This window comes from Oryzias latipes, chromosome 3 (genome assembly GCF_002234675.1).
Source record: "Oryzias latipes chromosome 3, ASM223467v1".
NCBI lineage: Eukaryota > Metazoa > Chordata > Actinopteri > Beloniformes > Adrianichthyidae > Oryzias > Oryzias latipes.
In genome coordinates, this window is record NC_019861.2 from 17327352 (window position 1) to 17348472 (window position 21121).

Sequence of the window (21121 nt, forward strand, 5' to 3'; positions counted from 1 at the left end):
TCTGTTGAGGGAAAAGCTCCAAGAAGATCCTCAGGAGTTTCCAGATAAGCTTCAGTGATTAGCAAGTCTAAATCACAGTAACATCTGTGAAAAATTCAAACACTGAAATATGCTGAGATGGAGGTGTTTGTTCTTGCTTTAGTTTATATGCTTTAGTGGTTTCAGATCAGCTGTGTTGAAAGGGCGTCCCCAGTGCTGGTTCCAGAGGGACTCTGAAAGTATAAGCAATGCTCCTGAAAGGCCACCAGCTCCCAGGCAGAAATAGGAGCCAGCAGTGCCAACCCAACCCAACTGACTGCTAATAAACCCAAGACAAAGAACACAAGCTTGGCAAGATCAGACGCAAGAACACAAGTAAATTAACTACTGAGAACCTCCATACTGAAAGACCAGCTACATCACAGAGCCTGATGAAAGACTCATCACGGAGACTTACGACAATTGTAGAGGTTACCCTACTACATTGTTAAAAACGTAAAGGAAAACGAAGAACGAAGAAATTCATTGTTAACAAATTGTAACAAAATTGTTAGCCCCCCAAAAAATGTAATTCATTCATTCATTCATTCATTCATTCATCTTCTAAGCCGTTTAGTCCCTTTTGAGGGGCACGGGGCAGTCGGGGACTGTCCCCAACTGTGGGCGAAGGCAGTGGACATCCTGGACAGGCCGCCAGTCTGTTGCAGGGCCACAATCACACACCCATGCAACACTCATATTCACACCTAGGGACAGAAACATTTTCACTTTTTCAAAATTATCTTCCAAACTCTGTTAAACAAAGCAAAGAAATTTTTAACACAGCTTTTGCTAAAATCCTAGCTTCCTTTTGGATGCTTATGTTACTTTACTTTGCATGTAAAAACAAAATTATGAAACAAAAAGAAAAGCTAACACAGTCCAAATTATTAGCCTCCTTAAGAAGTGACCTTTTACCTGTAGGCAATAATAAAGTCAAGTTCAAACTGAGGGTTATCTCCCAATTTAGACACTATAACAATCTAAGTTTAGCTGTCACTTAATAAAGCATCATGGCAAAAATAAAAAGAAACCATTTCATCTACTAAACCCGTTTTGTAGCCAGCATGTTAACGATTTACTAATGTGTTTAAGATCGTTATCTTTTATCATAAGCAAAAGAATACACTGAACGTGTTTTAGATGAAAACTGTCAAACAAGCTTATATGTTAGACAAACTGGCAAACCTTTCTAAACAAACAGCACTAAAGGAATCTGACACACCAGTCTGCTTTGTTCAATATTTTTTTTTGGTTGTGAATTGAATCAGTGTTGAAATAAATCATAATACCCCTAGTAGCTGTAGGTCTTTTGTAAAATGTTTACTGTCATTATTAGGGAAGTCAGCAACATTATGGGTCTTTCTTTAAATTGACACACATAAATCCAGCAGAGCAGTACGTTACCCAAAGGTTCAATTTTGCTGATGGTCGCAGAATCAAGAAGTGCTAATTAGCCCCAGCCTGCACGTTTCTACAAATCCCAATGTAGGGCATCAGAAATGTCTTTGCATTTCAGCTTACCATTTATGAATGAACAATCGCACAGCGTGGTTCGTCTTGTGACCCTTAAGTGGCTGAACAGGCCGATGTGGGAATAGGAAATGAGTGAGTGAATTTAAGAAATGATCTAATGTTGTTGATTTGAGGTGGTACAAACTCAGCTTTGAAAATGAGGCAGCTAGATGTTATTACATTATCATAATTTCCAGATTTAGTCCCCTATAATCTTAGAATTTCAGATTGAAGTACTTTTTTCCACATGACTATGAACAGCTCTATAATTTGTGATGTTTCATTGTCATACCGGTTCATCCTCTTCAAGAATAAACTGAAAATTGCAGAAATCTGATGTTGGCAATGTCTGAATTATTTTTACATCTATTACAGGCAGATTTATCCCTTTAGGACTTTCGGATAAGCCTGGTTAGCATTTATCCTGATTGTAGTTTTTATCTAGAAAATGTTCAGGTTGTGATGGGATGGATGGGGTGCTGATAAAACAATGCTGGATCCGAGCAGCAAACTGGGCTGTTCTCTGAGAGACACGTCTTTTTTTAGACTATAAATCTGTATGCCCATTGTTTGTCCTGCAGGTTTGTATTTCAAAATGTTGCTTCGTCTGGGGAAAAAAATAACTTCAACAAGCAAGAAGATAGTCTGCCGCTAAAAATACATGTGACACAGTCCATTTCTGAGTTCTGACTCTAATATTATGTTACACGGGGCATCGATTGTGGCTCAGGATGATATGCCCGTTCAGGTATTCTCTGCCTCAATAAAGCCCACTGATGCTATTTTGAAAGGGTTATTTAGTCCCATCTTGTGCACTTCACGTTATATATTTCATTCTTTATTTTTTAACCGGTGAGCAAAACCCATTTTTTTACATAAATGTCAGACGGCATTGGAACAACCTTTTGATTCCAGCTTAAAACAACAGAGAGACATGGACAAGGTCAGGCATTATTGACTGAGAAAAGCTGCCACCTTGAGCTGATAACCTGTGTTTCCACGGTAACATGATATCATCTGTAGATCATTATATTTCTTTTCTCAGCTATTTTTCCCTTTATCATCTCACGGGGTTATTTTTAAGTGTCTTTTAATCCACATATCTGAAAAACAAATCAGTTCGTGCAGAGTTCAAACAAACAAAGGTAAATGCTGCCACCCTCAGGATGATCAATTAAGAGCAAGCAGTCTGCACAAGTGATAAAATAAATATTAAAAAGTTATTTGTCGAATTAATTTAGCAGTATTTTAATTGAACTCAAAATTATTTTTTGAAACAAAAATAAGTTTTTCCCCATTTTTAAAGGAGTCATAATATGTTTACCATGAATCAAACTCATAGAAACTAAATAACCCAACATGTAAAGGTCACTTCCCAGCATTACTGATTTTTTAATAATAATAATACTAATCCCACAATATGGAAATTCTTTTCTGCATTTGACCCATCCCCTGGAGGAGCGGTGAGCTGCAGCTGAACTGCGCTCAGGAGGCAGTAGCGTTAAGGGTCTTGCCCAAGGACCCCCACTGGGTGATGGTAATTGCTTGATATAATAATTGCCCCCAATACCATTGTTTATTCCCCACCAGGAATCAAACCCTGCATTCTTGCGTGGCAGCCTTTACCTTACCAACCAAGCTACTGCTGGATCACAGGATCTACTTTGTCTTAGCGGGCTTCTTGGTCTTTTTGGGCAGCAGCACCCCCTGTATGTTGGCAGCACGCCGCCCTGAGCGATGGTGACTCCGCCCAGCAGCTTGTTGAGCTCCTCGTCGTTGCAGACAGTCAGCTGCAGGTGAGGGGGGATGAGCGGTCAGATACTCCAGCACCGGGGCCCCGGCACGCTCCGCATAGTTGCCTTTGCGCAGCAGTCTGTGGACACGACAACTGCAGACCAGCGCGGGAGGAACGGGTCTTCGCCTGGGCTTTACCACCAGTCTTTGTGCCTCCAGACATGTTTTACGTTCTTTTCTGAATCTACAGAGAAAGGAAAAAAATTCTTCTCTGCATTTGACTCCTCTGCTGGGTGGAGTGGTGCAGCTAAACCATGCTCAATCTTGCCCAAGGGCCCCCACTGGGTGATGTTAATTGGTCGCCATTGATATGGTAATTGCCCCATGACCAACCATTGTTCATTCCCCTCTGCGAATTGAACCCTGGTTCCCTGCATGGTAGCCTTTGACCTTACCAACCGAGCTACCCAGCAGCTTGATCTCTACAAAATGTAAAAACAAAATATCCATGCTTAAGAAAGCACATTAAATAAAAATACCACTTCACTAAAATAATTTAGTTGCATCAACCTTTTAACATATATTTTTCTAATTATTTAAATATTTTCCATATCTTCTTTCACTTTTGGCTTCTCCCATCAGGGGTTGCCACAGCGAAACAACCCTCCCACGAGGATGAGTCGCATGGTTATCTTGGCAATGTTTTTATGCCGGATGCCCTTCCTGACGCAACTCAATCCAACCGGGCTTGGGACCGGCACAGAAGCAGAGAAGGAAATAGAGAGCAGCCCGGATGCAAACCCAGGTTTCACGGACGGAAGGCACTGCAAACCAGCACAAGCTAAACTGGCCCCCTTGCATTTTTCTAAATGCACAACAAAAATGTTTTTATGTTTTTTCCCCAGCAGGCACCACATCTTTGGTGTCTCACAATTTAAAGAGTTAAACTATGAACAGGGTTTAAGATCAGGGAACGAACTTTGGTCTAAACATGAACAATGGTAATGCAGAGTAAATATGGCTTTTTCCATATTTAAAACTGTCAGGAATGTTTCTTTTTTTGATTGTTCAATTCAAATTTGCGAATGCAGTAACAGACTCGTTCATCAGTCCTACAATCATCCAGGCTTTAACCTGGCTACTAAATACCCTGATTCTTATTCTTGTTAGCAAAGGAGAATTTAAACATTTGTTTTAATTGTCAAAAGTCAATGCTATTTAAATTAGTAAAACAGTTCAATGACAGAATTTAAAAAAGGGGGGGGAAAAGCATTAAAAGACAAACTCAGCTATATCCAAACAAGTCATTTTCATTTTTCTTTACATATATTTCCATATGCCTGGTTTAATGTATTTTTGTCTCAGTAAATCTTCATGTTTTACTAATATCTTTATGCTATTGGAGTCCATATTTGAAAATTATCAGTTCACCTGAAAATATGTTCTACCATATGTCAAACAACAGATTTGTAGAACAATTAGCTTTAGTTAACATTTTATTCCAATTAACAAAAGATGCAACATATCTAACAGAAGAACATGCAGACCACACATCAGTCCCATATTTATACAATCCAAATTAACAGAAACATTCTTAAATTGTGAATCTTCTAGTGATTTTTTTTTTCACTTCGCCTCCTATTAAAACCCCAATCCATGGAGGTGATCCGTCTTTTAAAAAGTCCCTTAAGTGCAACATCAAGGCCTCTGCCAGGCATGTCTGCGTCTGTACTGCACATAAAACTGAACAAGATGTTCAGGACAAAACCGCCGTTTGCTCTTGTTAAATCCACTATAACAGGAACTCGCTGCAATTGTGAGTTAAAAAAAAGAACAAAAAAAGACACGACAGGAACCCTATCAGGATACAGGTCCTTCAAAATAAGGGATAATAAACCCCTAAAACATCCATTTCCTTTTTTCTGTATACCAGAGAAGGAGATGTAAATGCACCACTAATCTGATTGAAGGGGATCTATGGACTTAAGGACAGGGAACATGTCTTCACCACGATAGATCAACAGCACACAAGTGGCCAGTAAGAAAGCTGTTGATCCTCTGCCAGTATATTCTCTGTTAGTATATCCATGAGAAAAGCAACAAAAAAAGAAGGTTTTTTTAAATCTGTATTTTTAGGTAAATCATTAAAATGGCATTTCTACTCTGACCAATAGAGGGAGTCCTTCTTACTAACATTTACACAGATTTTATTTATTTATTTATTTCCTTTTGTCCAAAGTAAAAAGAAAGAAATTGTTTGCTTTTGTCTAAAAAACAGAATTCAATGCTTTAGGTGCCCTGAGGTCGTATTAATTAGAGGAGCGCACTTTCCTTCCTTTAAGAGGTTGAGGAGGTCTGAAGTTGTTTTCCATGCGTGTTCTCTGATCTTCTTCCTCACCAGTAAAAAGCAGCAACCTGAACTTTCCCAGCTGTGGAGAAAAGCATTCGTAGGAAACAGTTTGAGCTCAAATGCAAAACGAAATTTACATAGTTATTGAATTATATATATATATATATATATATATATTCCTAAAAGAAAACAAAAACACAACACCTATTATAACAATGGAATCTGACTCTTGGCTAATGTTAGTTTATCTGCTGTACATGGATTAATTTCTGCCATACTTAAAATAGCATCTTACATCCCATTTTTATACCCCATTTATAGGAGTACCAGGAAGAAACAAAAGTTTAAAGGATAAAACTATATTTTAGGGGTCACTGGGCAAAGAATAAAGAGCAGAAGATTCTTTACTGCTCAAATCTCAAAAGAGTAAACAAACCTTTTGCATCCTAACTACTGAGGCTCTTGCATTGTATAGTACTAATTTAGACAGCAAATTTGATGTTTTTAACCCTGGAAAACTCAAGTACAATTTTCTTCTGGGCTTTGAAAGTGAATTTAATTATTTTGTTTTTCCTTTGTTTGTTTGTACATTTTCCCTACTAGCAATTAACATCAGCCAAAACATTTAAAATAAAAACAGATAATTAATGATTCCAAAATAGAAAAAAATTATTTAAATAAAAACTTTTTTAAAAACAGCGGCCAAAATTTGACCCAATGAGTTCTCAAGGGTTAAGTCATTCTAACAAAGTTTTTCACAGCTACTTTAGGAACACTGATAGATTATAAAAATGAACAACTTTGGTGTCATTATAACACTGTGATACAGAACAATCATTATGTTGTTTTTATTTTATTTTCTAATATCTTGATAAATGTATTACTGAACGTCAACATTTGATCCTGAAGAAAAAAGTTGGTGTTCTCCTCTTTGCACAGTCTGTTATGAAAACCCAAATAAATCCCTGTTGCATAATGTCTGCTCCCTGCTGAGTAAGCAAGCCAGCGTTTATTGCGTAAAGCTCTGTGCCCATCCTGTCATCAGCCCATCAAGATAATCAGATGGAGCAGATGAACGATTTGTGAATTGGACGCACAGTTGGCCATCCAAATTGCACCTCAGTTCCAGTTTTGCAGCAGACACGGCTTTACAGAAAACTAGACTATAAGAGATCAGCAGAAAGTGAACTTGTAATCCCACTGGCAGACGCACACATCCAGCTTCAAGGGAGGCCAGGAGTGGATGTTCTGTGGACGTCCAGCCAGCCAGCTTAACTTGTGGATATAGTTTTTTTTTTCTTTAAGTTTTGGGAACATTTTCACCGCCAAAGAGGTTATTAAGTTTATCATTAACTAAAATTTGTCCACTATCAACTCTCTTGGTTTGCTGATGCAGTGATGTTGGACAACAAAATATTCCTAAAGCTAAGTAGAGTAAAACCCTCTACACATGCCATTAAATGAGCTGCAGTTCATCTGACTAATTAAAATGTTTTTCTTTATTACTGATTATGCAGTAATTTAAAATGTGTATTTAAAGGTTAAGATTAATAATTAGAGCTATCTTTATAGTGTTAAAGAAGCATGAATAGGGATAGAGAGAGATATATACAAACAGTAAGACAGCAAATAATTCCATAAAATTTACAGTTTTTAGTAGATAAAATCAAAACAAAAAATCACAGATTTCTTGTAATAATGGTGATACAAAAAATAGAAAACACATGTAAGCACTACTCTGACAAATGCATGTATCTGCACCAGAGGCTTTTACCTTTTATGGCTTGCAAACAAGCTAGTTGGACTGTGGTTTATGCTGCGGGAGTGGGTGTGCTGATACACTAATACAAAACTACTGGAGATAAAACAGGTTTAATGTTCAACAGCAGCACTACATTTGACAGATATTACCTGCTTCTCAGACACAGCGATTGGTTCCTTCAGGACAATCCAGATGACACTCTCATGTAGCGGAGGGGTAGTCAGTGATCCCAGATAAGTCCAGTAGTGGAGGCTACTAGGAAGAAGGCACTTTGGATTGAAACCTTTGAATTCTGTCCCACTACCCTGCAGTAAAAACATAAAAAGAACCACTTTTAATTTAAAAAAGAACAGGTCATTAAAAAAAAATGTTTAATTAAAATTCACTCACCTTAAATTTGACCATATACAGAGCATCTGTTATCATATGAAGCCATCTGTGGTCGTCACCTGTCTTACATAACATGTTTATTTTTCAACTACAGTTGTGATTTTAAAACAACACACAAATTCACACAATGTCATAAAACCATTCAAAATATCAGGTCTGATCCAAAAACATAACTCAAATCACCTACATATCTATAATCGTTCAAATGAAAACATTAAATCACTAAAAATGGCCAACATACAATTTATTTCTGTATTTAAAAAAAAAAAAAATTTAGCATGCTTAGACTTTTTACCTCTAAAAAAATTCCGAGAACAGCAAGACCATCGGGAGCTGTTGACGCTTCCCCAAAAGAACAGTATTTGACAGCATTCCAGTGAACTAAATGAAGCTAAAGACAAAACAGTGAAAAGGAAAACAATTGAATTGTATGAATGTTTTTAACATACAGAAAAAAGAGAAGTATATAGAAAGATAATGTATTTTTCATTTTCTTTGTTCAGTTTAACATATTTGGCTGTGAAAATCAAGCCAGAAGCCACACAAGTCAGAAATGCACATAGTAAAATGTAAACCCAATAATTAAAAAAATCCACATGATTTCTGTCATTTTCAACAATGGAAAGCGTCTTCCTGTTTGGCTTTGAGGCCTTGACAACCTGAGGTAGTTCACTGACCTCTGATGCATAACCATAGCCATCGACGGTGTGTTCAGAGCCTTCACATCCCTTTCCACCCCAATGGAAGTGAAACTGTTTCAGCCTATATGGATTGTCAAGAGGGCCTCCCTGGATCACTGCAAGAGAAAAAAATTAATAACTCACATTTCTCCACCACAGGTTTTTGAAAACTTCCCACAAAGGTTTGGTACCCACCATATATAAAGCATGACAGAACGATAGACACCAAGAAGATACAATGTTAAAGATACAAACTTTAATGAAGAAAAGGAAATATTAAGCTGATAGATGCGCCTACCAACACTTAAGGGTCTTGAGAGGTTAGTGACTAAAAAAGTAATTTCAGAAACACTGTAGTTTCTCAGTTCATGCTGCATTCAACTGTCTTTCTGCTAAGTATATGCCACCTAAGAAGCTTCACTAATAGGATTCCCTTTGTCGTCTCCTGCTACTACATGAGAAGCTGTTGTTTTATGTGTTCCTAAAACCTGCCAAACTGCGTTTACTAAAGCATTATAAAGTCTGAATAAGAAACCAAGCTTTTTTTTTTTTTCGTTTTTGTAATAAAGACAATGATTGACTTGAATCAATTGTCACATTCTGTCCAGCATTGTTCCATTTGATCATCTAGACATTTGTTTAATGAAATTGAGAGCATATGTTTGGTCCTCTTGACAAAGTAATTGTTGTAAATGATTGATAAGTGTTTTCTTTTTCTTTACTCAGCAGTTCTGGACACAAACTTGTTCACTAATCAAGTTAGACATCATTTAAGAAAGAGGTCATAGCGTTCAGGGTCTGATTAACTATGGTGCACTTGCACAAAACGCTGTTTTTTAAACACAAATACAATAGTATTGAGGATAAGTTGTGAAAAATACAAAGCAATACTATTGGATCGTCTGACTAACCTTGTGTTTACGGATGAAAGTGTGGAGACACATATACCAATTTTACTGTCACATATTCATGAAAGGTAAAATTACAGTCTTGACATGCATTTCCTCCTTTCTTCTGGTTAAAACAAATACACCTCTGTGTGCACTATAAATCCACACTGGAAGCATTATGATGCTGTCTTCATAATGAATCGTTTCGAGCAGTATTTGCTGGAGCTATAAAAAGTTAAGCTTACTCACAGTTCCAACATTAATGCTCAACTAACTGACAGGTAGCTCAACATAAAAACACCCAGCCATAAAGAAAAATATCATCATAACAGCATCTGAGATCACCTACAGGTTATTTATATCTTTTGTCCAGCAGACAGATACTCATTCCCTTTAGTCATGGCTGCACTTTCCTGCAGCGTAATCACAGGTTGATTTATAACCTTTGATTATGGTCAGCCGTGCATGTGTTGTGCACCCCCCCCCCCCCCCCAAAAAAAACTCCCCCCCCCCCTTTCTTCAGGTAAGGATTATATCTGCACGTGGCAGGATGCGCAAATCACAGCTGAATTATCTCTGCACATTGACCTTTATCAAAGTTGCAGGATGGCCAACCAATGAACAATGTCCAAACAAGGCAATCAGAGCAAATCGATGTTGATGTTCTTTCCTCACCTGAGCGATCATCAGAATCATCAAACTCCACCACTACAGAGTGTCCGTTATTGGAAATGTTGATGGAAGTACAGTGATCATAGTTCAGGACAATGGGGCCCAGACTGCGATCCTGTAAAGCCTGATGAGGGATAATGTCAATAGGAGATTGTCGGCTTCCCTGGGCCACTGGGTAATTTTTATGCCATGCTGAGGGACCTTGAAATGAAAAAGAATAAAACTGTTTTTAAAAGTGCAATGAAAACGCATCCTATTTACTTTTAGCCTTAATATTAACCAAAGGGGGAAAAAACGTATTTACAGATAAACTGAAATTTATTTCAAAATGTACTGATGATAGGTTTCTTTAAAAAAAATGGTTTATAAATAATACATAAAGAACATAAGTTGTGCATAAAAGGAAATATAGCAGAGGACTTAAAGAGGCATTAAGGTATTTATACATTATGTGTCAGAGCAGACTCTGGAAGCTGAATTAACAGCAGCACATCCTTTGGAAGCAAGGCTACTCTTGCATTTAAAGCTATTTCAAATTTTGTTCTTAGTTGAAGTACATCATGATTAAAGATGTTGATAGTGACAGGATGATGCCAAATCTTACCGTCCCCCTCTCCGTATCCCCAGTGGTGTCCTGTCATCGTCTGCTTTCGGCTGACAGTTTGGACCGGGCTTTCCGTGCAGGTCAGTGGCGGAGGACGGACGCAGATAAGCCTAAGCACCTGTGTTGTTGTTGATGGGTTTTAATTTGCGCTCAAAGAAGAAGGACACGCCCCCTCACGCCTACACACTACCAGAAACGCACGCTCATACAAATAAATGGCCAAAAGTATAATTATAAAGGGGAATTTGCCTGATTTTAAACGTATAGAAATACTTTTAAAAAATATACATATTGTTTTTGGTTAATTTATTTTTATTTTCTTTTTTGTTTTGTTTTTTGGTTGATTGCGTGAGGTTGTTCAGAGAAAAACGATTATTTTTCATAGAAAGAAATAATTAATACAATTTATTTTATTAAATAAATTAGACTGTGTTTCCATATTACAAAAACGTATATTATGTCATTATATTGTTTGTGGCAATAGTTTAACAATAGCAGCAACGCAATAACAGAAATTGTGTGGTTTATTTTTATGAGATTTCTTCAAATAAATCTTTTACTAGATCAATTTAAACCCCGTTATTTCGTGTCGAAAGTGCTCTTGAATATTCTCTCGAATCTGCTCTCGCGGAAGTGAACTAGATGCATTAACGTCACTTAAGCTACAATGGCAGCCACCAAGGCTTCTAAGGAACAGAAATACGACAGACAGCTCAGGTACGTGAAAATGTAGCCACAGTTAATATACATTTTTTAATTACCTGGAAATTTAGACAATTTAAAACAAGAGACTGAAAAGACATTTACGAGACTAGTACTACATAGCTAATAGTGCTAGCTGCCATTAGCCTGTATAATTTCAAGACCATCGCTAGCTCGAGGATGAATGTTTTTGTTTGTTTGTTTTTTAGCATGTTTCTGTTTAGTGTGACGCTTTCCACTTAAATCATAACATAGACAGATTGCGTGTATTATGTTAAAACAGCAGCATAACAATCTTCTTTTCGGTCTTTGGGAAACAGTTTGTGACGTAACGTTCTGTTTCCAGACTGTGGGGGGATCACGGCCAAGAAGCTCTGGAGAATGCTCATGTTTGTCTCATCAACGCCACGGCGACTGGAACAGAGATACTCAAGAATCTGGTGTTGCCAGGTACGTGGGAGATGCTGCATGATGGCGACAGTCATCAATCCCATCATCCTACAACTTGTCTGATCCCCAGATCTGCTCTTGTTTCCAGGAATAGGAGCTTTTACCATCGTGGATGGACACACTGTGTCTGGAGAAGATGCTGGAAACAAGTAAGGCTGCTTCAATCTAATAAAAACACAAAATGCAAGGAAACTGTTTTTTTTTTTGGAGCACCCGTTAAAAGACAGCTAAAAGGGTTATGTTGTTGACTGTGCCACAAAATGTGCTATGGAACTGAGGTCAGAAAATGTAGCCTTGAATGAAGCCAACTTTGTGAGTGTGAGTCCTGTTATTGAAGAAGATATGGTTAGCTCTCAGATTGTGGAGATACCATTGGCTGCAGAATATCAAGTATTTCCACGGAGAGAGATCCCTACCCACATCATCATACTGCCTCCACCAAACCTACCTCTCTAACGGTGCAGCGAAGCATCTTTTCAACAATTTGATTTTAAAGTCTAATCACCATTGACAGAATCTGAAATCATCCCATTTACGCAGCAGTAGGATATTTTGACTAGAATTCTGTAATTCTAGTTAAAGCTGTCTCCTCTCCTTTGACCCATGATGTCCATGTCCAAACAGGGTAAAGGTAAAAAACATTGGGAAAGAAGGATAATCAGGATTTTTTTTTTGACAGTTTAATTATTGTAGTTCTCTAGTATTATTTATTGTAAAGAAGCATTCTTCTAACAAAAATTTTCTACTAAACAGAAATTTCTATACTTTTTGTAGAACAATTATGTCCTTGTTAGGTATGAAGATGTGCTGCTAACTCATTTCTTTATCTGCTCTTACAGTTTTTTTTTAAGTAACAACAGCATTGGAAGGGTAAGTATTCTTGCTTTTAATTAAAAAAAAAATATATATATATATATATGTATATATATAAATATGTATATATATATTCGATGTTTTAAAATGTTTTTTGTGCATTTGTCTTTTCCATATCTATATTTAAATCTACGTTTTTGCATGCATATTTATTTCGTTTTGAATAAAAAGAAAAAAGAAAGTAGTCCTGTCATTTGAATGTTTATCCTGCAGAACAGAGCTCAGGCTGCCACTGAACTGCTGCAGGAACTGAACGGTGATGTATCTGGTAACTTTGTGGAGGAGGTTGGTATTTCTTTAGCTGTAACCTGCAGTTACCTTTCAACCCATGGTTAGTGGGAAATTTGGAAGAAATAAGCTGCTGTTATTTACAACTCCTTTTTAAAATCAAATTCGACCTTTATGAAAATAACGCATGAAATGAAGCCGTTTCATCACAAAAATCTGTTGTGTACCATTTGCTTGTTCCTCTTTAGAGTCCAGACAAGCTACTTGACAACGATCCAGAGTTTTTCCACAGATTCACTATAGTCATTGGTGTGCAGTTGCCTGAAAGGTACTGCATCCGTCTACCTATTTGTGCCGTTTTGATTTTACCGTTTGTTTTAGATTTGTCCTCATAATGTGTCTTTTTTTTTTAATTTTGTGTTTTTACTAACAGCACTTGTTTGAGACTCGGCTCAGTTCTGTGGAATGCCTCTGTACCTTTTCTGATCTGTAAAACTTACGGTCTCATAGGCTACATGAGGCTGGTGGTACAGGAGCACACAGGTTAGTGACCTCAGCAGCTTTGCTTGAGTACTTGGTTGGATTGCATGCAGCAAATTCAAAGGTTGTGTACTGATTGATGCCGCTTTTCTGCTTAGTGATTGAATCTCATCCGGACAATGCGTTGGAGGATCTTCGATTGGATCAGCCTTTTGAAGAATTTAAGAACCACACTAATTCCTATGATCTTGACAGCATGGACAAGAAGGTGAGACTTGCATTTCTGTACATTTAAAATATCGCAAACCTAAGAGATAAACCTCTATCCTGTTCTAATCTATATGATCTGCAGGACCACAGTCACACTCCATGGATTATAATTGTTGCTAAATATCTGGAAAAATGGCTCAGTGAGGTATAAAATGCAATTCTGTTTGATAACAAATTTATTCTAAAATATATCACCACTTACCATTATTTAATCTTTGCTTTTGATTACTGTTATTTTCACTTTGTTTTTGTTTATTTTGCAGCACAATGATCAGCTACCTAAAAATTACAAAGAGAAGGAAGCCTTCAGACAAACTATTCGGGAAGGTATCAGCTCTATACCGTAGAAACGTTCAACTCTATCACCTGTATGCATTTTATTTGAAATGTTTTTGTGCTTCAGGGACCAGGAAGACTGACGGTGGTGTTCCAGAGGACGAAGAGAATTTTGAAGAGGCTATTAAAAATGTCAACACGGCATTAAATCTAACCAAGGTGCAAAACAAGACGCTATCCAAACTTTTTATGAATAATTGTTTCTATTTTTTTAGATGTGGGGTCATCCAGCTCATCTTTTATCATTCATCTTGTCTGTGCAGATTCCAAGCTCCATTGAAAACCTCTTCAACAGCGAGCAGTGTAACAGCATCACATCACAGGTGTCGGTTTTTCTCACTAATTCAGTCACATTCATTGATAATCAATAAGTAGTAAAAATGTACTTAAAGAGTAAAATGTCTGGTGTAGTCATCCCCCTTCTGGGTAATGCTCCGAGCTGTGAAGGAGTTTGTCCACGACGAAGGCAAAGGAAGCCTTCCTGTGCGGGGGACCATCCCAGACATGATTGCAGATTCTCAGAAGTTCATCAACCTCCAAAATGTGTAAGTAGGAATGTGGCCGTTTAAAATGGAGAAACTGTTATCATTCACTTAAGATAAAGTAGCTCCTTGTCTTGTCTTTGTGTTCATTTTGTTTTATTTGTATTTTTTTTCCCCTTCAGCTATAGGGAAAAGGCCATGCAGGATGCTGCAGCAGTTTCTAAGCACGTTGAATGTCTACTGCGGTCTGTTGGAAAGGTTTGTGGACCACCCAACCCCCCCCCCCCCCCCCCCCCCTCGAAAGAAGACACACACCCACACCATGGCATTTTCAGATCTTTAAAGGCTTTAAATTATCATTGTGTATTTTAAAAAGAGGAAACTGCAAAAAAATGTTTCCTTTTTTTTTTCCCCTCCAGCCTCCAGAAAGCATCTCTGAGAAGGACATCAAGCTGTTCTGTAAGCTGTTTTCATTTTATTTATTTATTTTACTTTCACTGTCACAGTTCAGCTTAATTGAAAGTTTTGTGTAAACCTCTTAGGCTGTTCAGACGCTCTTGATGTTCCTTGTGATATTATAGGTGTACGTTTTGTTTTGTTTTTGGTCTGTAGGTAAGAATGCATCCTTCCTGCGGGTGGTTCGCTGCAGATCTCTGGCTGAAGAGTATAGTGTGGATTCTGTAAATAAAGACGAAATCGGTCAGTCTTAGATTCGTCTGCTTGTTTAAATTGGATACTTTTTTAGGACTGAGCTCAACATTTGTTCATTGTACTGTGAGCATGAAGCCCTGGTTTGTTAATGTTAGTGTTGTCTTCTCAGCTTCATACATGGACAATCCCGACAGTGAGATGGTCTTCTACCTCATGCTTCGTGCTGTTGATCGCTTCTATCAGCAGCACTCCCGCTACCCAGGTATAACTTCTGTCGCTAAGAGAAAAAAATTATGCTGATTGGGGAAAAAGCTGCTTCATTTAAAGCTCTTTCAGCCTCAAAAAAGAAACTGAAGTATTTGTGTTGATTTTATATCAGGTGTTTGTTTAAAGTCAAATATTTACCACATAAGGGAAAATGTAAGGATTTCATAAACCTAACATGTGGACAATGGCTGCGAGGAGTGACAGGATTTTTTTCTTTTTGTATAATCAGTTTTCCATCTAAAGAAAATACACTTACACTGGCAAAAAAAAAATCATTTATTTAACTTTAAACTCTTTTCCTTTGGCAGGAGTGTATAACTATCAGGTGGAAGAAGACATCAACAAGCTGAAGGTGTGTGTGAACAGCTTGCTGCAGGAGTACAGTCTGAGTGTCAACATCAAAGATGACTACATCCATGAGTTGTAAGTCCTGGCCTGTTCGCTATATTGTTTTATTTTATTGTAAATACGTAAAGAGCATGAAATAATTCTCAGCTGTTTTACTCCTGTAGCTGTCGGTACGGAGCTGCTGAGCCCCACACAGTTTCTGCATTTTTGGGAGGTAAACCCCTCTGCTTTCCTCTGTAACAAAACGATTCCTGATTTTCAGAGATATTTTACGTCTCATTCAACACGCTGCTGATATATCAGAAATATTCCTGACTTCTTGCATTATGTTTTTACAGGATCAGCTGCTCAGGAGGCCATCAAAATCATCAGCCATCAATTTGTGCCCTTCAACAACACTTTTATTTATAACGCCATGTCGCAGACCTCTGCAACATTCCAACTATGATCGCGGTGACAAATGCAGAGCTTCCCCACAGACAAATCTGCAAAAATACTGAACAGATTCGGACTCTAATAAATCCAACTGGTAACTGCTCCTGTGGGTTTTGAAGAAAATCACACATTCTGGAACGGGATATGGAAGAGCAAGGAATGCAGCACCCTCTGGCATTTTCTTCAAGTATTTTCTGTTTTTTAATACCCTACCATGCAAAATATAAAAAAAATAAAAAAACTCCTTTAAAGCTGTGATTGTAACTTAACAAAGCAGCACTTTCTATCCTCCTGATCCCATTGCGTTTTGTTTTGGAGCACCTCGTTTGAAAACGTGTACTGTTGAACCGCAAGGATTAATATAAAAATAAAAGGATGGAACAATCAGCCAGTTTGTGTTTGTTTGTGTATTTTCAGAAAAGGAAAAAAAAATCATGACCACCAACTGTGGCTTTAAATTTATAAGCCAGGTTACAGAGATTTTTGTCTGAAATAAAAGTTTGATGATATGCATGTGAGGCATGTAATGTGACTTACCTCCAAGCAGGATCCATGTGAAACCAAGCAAAGCTGCTTGATTTACCTTAACAGCAGGGGGCTCCATTGCTCAAATCTGACATGTTTTAAGTCACTATTAGACTGCATGTGGTTTTGTATGATCATTAGGGAGCGCTTTACAGGAAATTTTGCAAGCCTTGTTACTTTTTTTTTTGTCGATGGTATTGTTTTTCACTATTTAATTCCTTAAAAATCAATGTAATGATGTAAGCCATGATAAGATGTTCTTTTCTTTACATAAATTGAGTTTAATGGAAAGGTCTCCTGGTTAGTACTTGCTTCCCTCATGCTCTGTGTTCAGACACAGTTTCAATCTGTCTGAGAAGGGCTCAGCAGTCTGCCAGAACACACCCTACTTCCTAAATCAAGAATTTTATCCACTGTCCCTTAAAGATTATCATGTCTCCATCCATCCTCTGCTTCTTAAGATGACAGTGTGCCAGTATAGGGGTTCTCCAGGGACACAGGATGTCTTAATTTTTTCAAGTTGGAGAAAAATCCGACATGATTTAGTCCTAAATACTTAACGTTTCTCCTTTTTTCTGTTTATCAGAGCATCAATTATTAATTTGATTGTTTTATCAGCAGTTAGGTTAGACATGGCTGCATTAACCTCCCACATGAGTTGAAGTCTGATCATTTTAAATGCACTTTTAGTGCCTCCTCAGAGAGTTGAGACTAACTAGTATGTCCTTGTAACCCAACACCTACTCTCTTGTAATGAGTAGTGGCCACTGATAAGAGTTAACAGACATAAACAGACGAGAGAGAGAGAGAGAAAGAGGGGCCCTGGCTGATGCAACAAGCCAGTTACTCAAAATTTTCCATTTCAAATGGGCGTACCTCAAAAAATCAATTGGCAGGAGTTACTTTAAAATTCACAGGTTTAGCACTCATGAAACAGAATGACTTGTCGTTCAGTGAAAAAACTTGGATTTGTCAAACACTAATAGATAAAAATTCAATAATGACCAAATACTGATTCAGAGTTGTTGCTCAACAAAAGAAGAACAAAATAAATGGGCCTCTACAAAATGGCCAAACTTTATATTTTGCTGCACAAGCTTTTGCAAACAAAGCGTGTCTGTATCTGTCAGTGAGACTCCAGCCCCTCCCAACAGGTCTTTGATTTTTTCATCATAAGCAAACGGCTCCAGACATCTCAGGTTTTTGGGTATCATCTCCGGAGGGTTTTGTTCCAGCTCCTTGTACAGATGTTTGAAAGAATTTAGATCGAGGGCTCACAAAAAAAATTAATCCTTAGGTGTTTTGTGATCTTTAGTATTTTACAGTTGAATGACCTGTGACCTGCTACTGAGACCAAGAACTCCAGAAACCAAGTCCTCTTCATGTTTTGCAGTAGGGATGATGTTTTTATTATTAGTACGTATTGAAGAACTTCAATCTAAAGGGACTTTTAAAAAGATATCCAGTTTTTTTTCTCGCTGTAACAACAGACATTCTCCTAAAAGCTTTGTACCTTGTTAAAAGGATTTGTGTGTCACATTTCTACAGTCGTGTCCTTGTTGGTCGTCTACCGTGATGCCTGCTTGAATAGGGACAGATGGTATGATCTGACGCAGATGCTCTTTGACCTTGGAGTTCACCTTTAATGTCTTTGGAGGTTATTCTGGGTTGTTTGGTTACCCTTCATAATATGGTTCTGTATGTACGTTTTCATCTCTGCAATTTCTCCTCCCTCTTTCTATATTCATGGAGGTTGACCACTGCCCTGTAGACTTTGAACTTTTGGATAGTGAAGCTTTGTTGCAATTTCAATGAGGAACATCTACCTCACATCCGGGTAAGCCTGGTTCTTGCATCACTCAGTCTTCACGCTACTTTAAGCCTTCAGGCCACTTTAAGCCTTCATGCCACTTTAAGCCTTCACTCAACCAATAACTAAATTCCCCGCTTTTTTTCTCAGCCAATAAAAATCATATTTCTGGTTTTAAATTCATGGGCATTCCAAAATGTTTATGCTGGACCTCCTCTGCCCCATTCTCCACCTGGACCGATACTTTGTCATGAACTGGCCCCAACCACCATTAGCGTCTAGGCTCTGGGGTTTATCCATATATGGTCCAAGCTTATCCCACCAGAATAAAGACATAATTTAACCAGAGCATAACCGCTAAAAGACTATGGACTATTTCATGCATATTTTTGTATCACAAATGAATCTTTATTAGTCACATTCCTAAGATCTCTCCTTATTGAACTGTCTATAGCACCAAGTGCCATAACTTGAAATTGTTAGAGTGGTCAACATGTTAGGTGCTAACATGCACATATACACAGACAACAAGCCAAATACACATGTGTTGTTTTTCTTTTTGTGTTCAGTTGGAAGAAGGATGGGGTAATTAATGTAAAAATCAATCAGTAAATCAGATGCAGCGCCAGCAGAAATACCACACTACCAGCCATGACTCTCGCCGGAAGCTGCCAGCAATAAAAGCAGAGGACATCAGGCAGAGAGCTGGATGAGTCAGTGTAAGGTAATGGGGGGGAAACTACACAGTCAAGGTGGCAGATTGATGGTCATTATCTTCCCCAAGGACGAGGCTAGAGTGTCCCCTCGTCACACCCTGTGAAAGGATAGAAGCTTGCATTTTTCATTAAAGTCCAAGACTCAACAGAGACACTGGGAGGCACACATGGGTGGAGATTTAGGGTGATGTTTTTCATTTTGAACTATTCGACTGGCTGCTATCCAAGTGGTCCACCTCCTCTTGAGGCCCAAGCTGAATTAAAACAATGTTGAGTGGAGGATTTTTTTGTGTTTGCAGGGAGACTGCAGGAGGCCGGCATACTTGAAACCTCTCAGGGTCTGCTGTGGGCTTTTCGTTCTTACTATAAACAGATGGAGCTGTTACTGCTTTCTAAATCATGTGTAGCCAGTTTTTATGTTATGTCAATTTGACAAATGTTATTTATGTAAATTGTGAGATATTATCTAAATTACTTTGAGCGGGAAAAAAAGCTACTCAGTGCTTCTAGAGACAGTGGTTCATACATGGAGGTTAATGTGAACAACAACGAACAGTAAATCACAGCAAGTTCAGTTTTATTTTTTAGGAAAGTTTGAATTATTGATGCATTTATTACCATTTGTGACATTTTGACTCCAAAAAGAAAGCAGATGTAAATGCCTCTACACACACATGTCCTTTTCAATCAAACCCAGAAACAGTTAACATTAAAAAATTATATGGGTAACAATGTAACCCCTAAAGATATTTTTAAAATATTTTTTCAAAGAAATCTGGGATTCGGATTAGCTTTAATAATAAAAATTTAAAATAACAAGGAAAGAACTTGTCTAAAGCGAATACTTTATATTTTCTTTTTCTTAATTAACAAGAACAAAAACTTTCTTTATGGGATCATCTTGCCTTTTATGGTGACTTTTACTTTTTATTTATTTTAAGCATATAAAGAACATAAATCCATACCCTCACTGATAAAAATCATTCATTCAGTCCTCCAATCCTTTTCAGTTAAGGCGAAAAAGTGTCTAAAAGTAACATGTTTGAAGAGATGATAGACGGAAGCTGTAGCTTATTAAAGCCTGCTCTGTCACAACCATTTGTGAAGACTATTTGTCCTTGTTTACCACTTGGAACATCTTAAAAAACTAGCCCCTATAATAAGTTGTACATATAATCATGCAGCAGATTTTACTGCTTTTTTTCTATTAAAAATATGTTCAGTTTCCTGTCCAGGAATCTGTGGATTGGCAAAGCAGAGGATCAAATCATCAGCTTTCCACTTGGTTCCTTCCAAAGCTGCAAGATGAAAGCAAACAGAACATGTTTTTTTCTGATTTAAAAAAGAAATATGAGGATTGGAGCAGAAATGCTCACCCAAGACTTGACAACTATCAGAAATGATTAACATAAAGCTATAAACCTGGTGAGGTAAAAGCTTTTTATTTTCCATTTAAACACTTTTTGGAATGTGGCTAATTCAATTGTGTAGTGGATGCTCTGATCCCATTGCAGAGTGATGTATGTGCTCTGTGATTTACAGACATTCATTTGCAACATAGCTTTAGACAGTCAAAGCCTTTTGAGGGTGGAGCTGCCCTTGCTGCGTATAATTTGTATTCTTTCCAGATGCATTGTTAATAAATTCATGCAGCACAGCAAGGCGTGGGACACATGCTATCAGATTTTACCGATAAAGAAGAAAAACAGAACTGAACTCATTCTAAGAACAAGGAAATTGTTGTTGACAATCTATTTTCATTTTTTGCAACATAGGGGACCAACTTTGTATAGTATATAATCATTAAATAATCATTAAATCAAGTGTTTTCACTTAATATCAAGTAAATGTGCAGATTGGAGTCGAGAAGAATTGAGTTGAAAACAAAACGCAAATGGCAACTTGCAGTTGAGAAAGCGTGGTACGTCCCATA

General features: G+C 37.7%; 2 protein-coding genes and 1 pseudogene across 2 annotated transcripts; 1 reads left to right on the forward strand and 2 right to left on the reverse strand.

The window, feature by feature from the left end:
• Positions 1 to 3034: 3034 nt before the first annotated feature.
• Positions 3035 to 3544, reverse strand: LOC110017420 (annotated as a pseudogene).
• A 1201-nt stretch (positions 3545 to 4745) lies between these two features.
• ca7 (carbonic anhydrase 7) lies at positions 4746 to 10745 on the reverse strand. Its single transcript, XM_023953412.1, has 7 exons — positions 10616 to 10745; positions 10015 to 10212; positions 8447 to 8565; positions 8065 to 8160; positions 7770 to 7832; positions 7529 to 7684; positions 4746 to 5696 (listed from the first exon to the last, which is right to left on the reverse strand). The coding sequence occupies exons 1-7, from the start codon at positions 10650 to 10652 to the stop codon at positions 5577 to 5579; spliced, it is 789 nt and encodes a 262-aa protein (XP_023809180.1). The 5' UTR covers positions 10653 to 10745; the 3' UTR covers positions 4746 to 5576.
• Positions 10746 to 11207: 462 nt separating this feature from the next.
• On the forward strand, positions 11208 to 16524 carry nae1 (NEDD8 activating enzyme E1 subunit 1). The gene is made up of 20 exons (XM_023953411.1): positions 11208 to 11332; positions 11664 to 11767; positions 11856 to 11916; positions 12607 to 12637; positions 12854 to 12925; positions 13117 to 13196; positions 13302 to 13411; positions 13507 to 13616; positions 13701 to 13763; positions 13882 to 13945; positions 14022 to 14113; positions 14218 to 14277; positions 14366 to 14499; positions 14619 to 14694; positions 14856 to 14895; positions 15049 to 15135; positions 15257 to 15349; positions 15663 to 15777; positions 15867 to 15916; positions 16041 to 16524. Exons 1-20 carry the CDS (start codon positions 11283 to 11285, stop codon positions 16148 to 16150), a joined length of 1602 nt encoding a protein of 533 aa, XP_023809179.1. The 5' UTR covers positions 11208 to 11282; the 3' UTR covers positions 16151 to 16524.
• The last annotated feature ends 4597 nt before the right edge of the window (positions 16525 to 21121 follow it).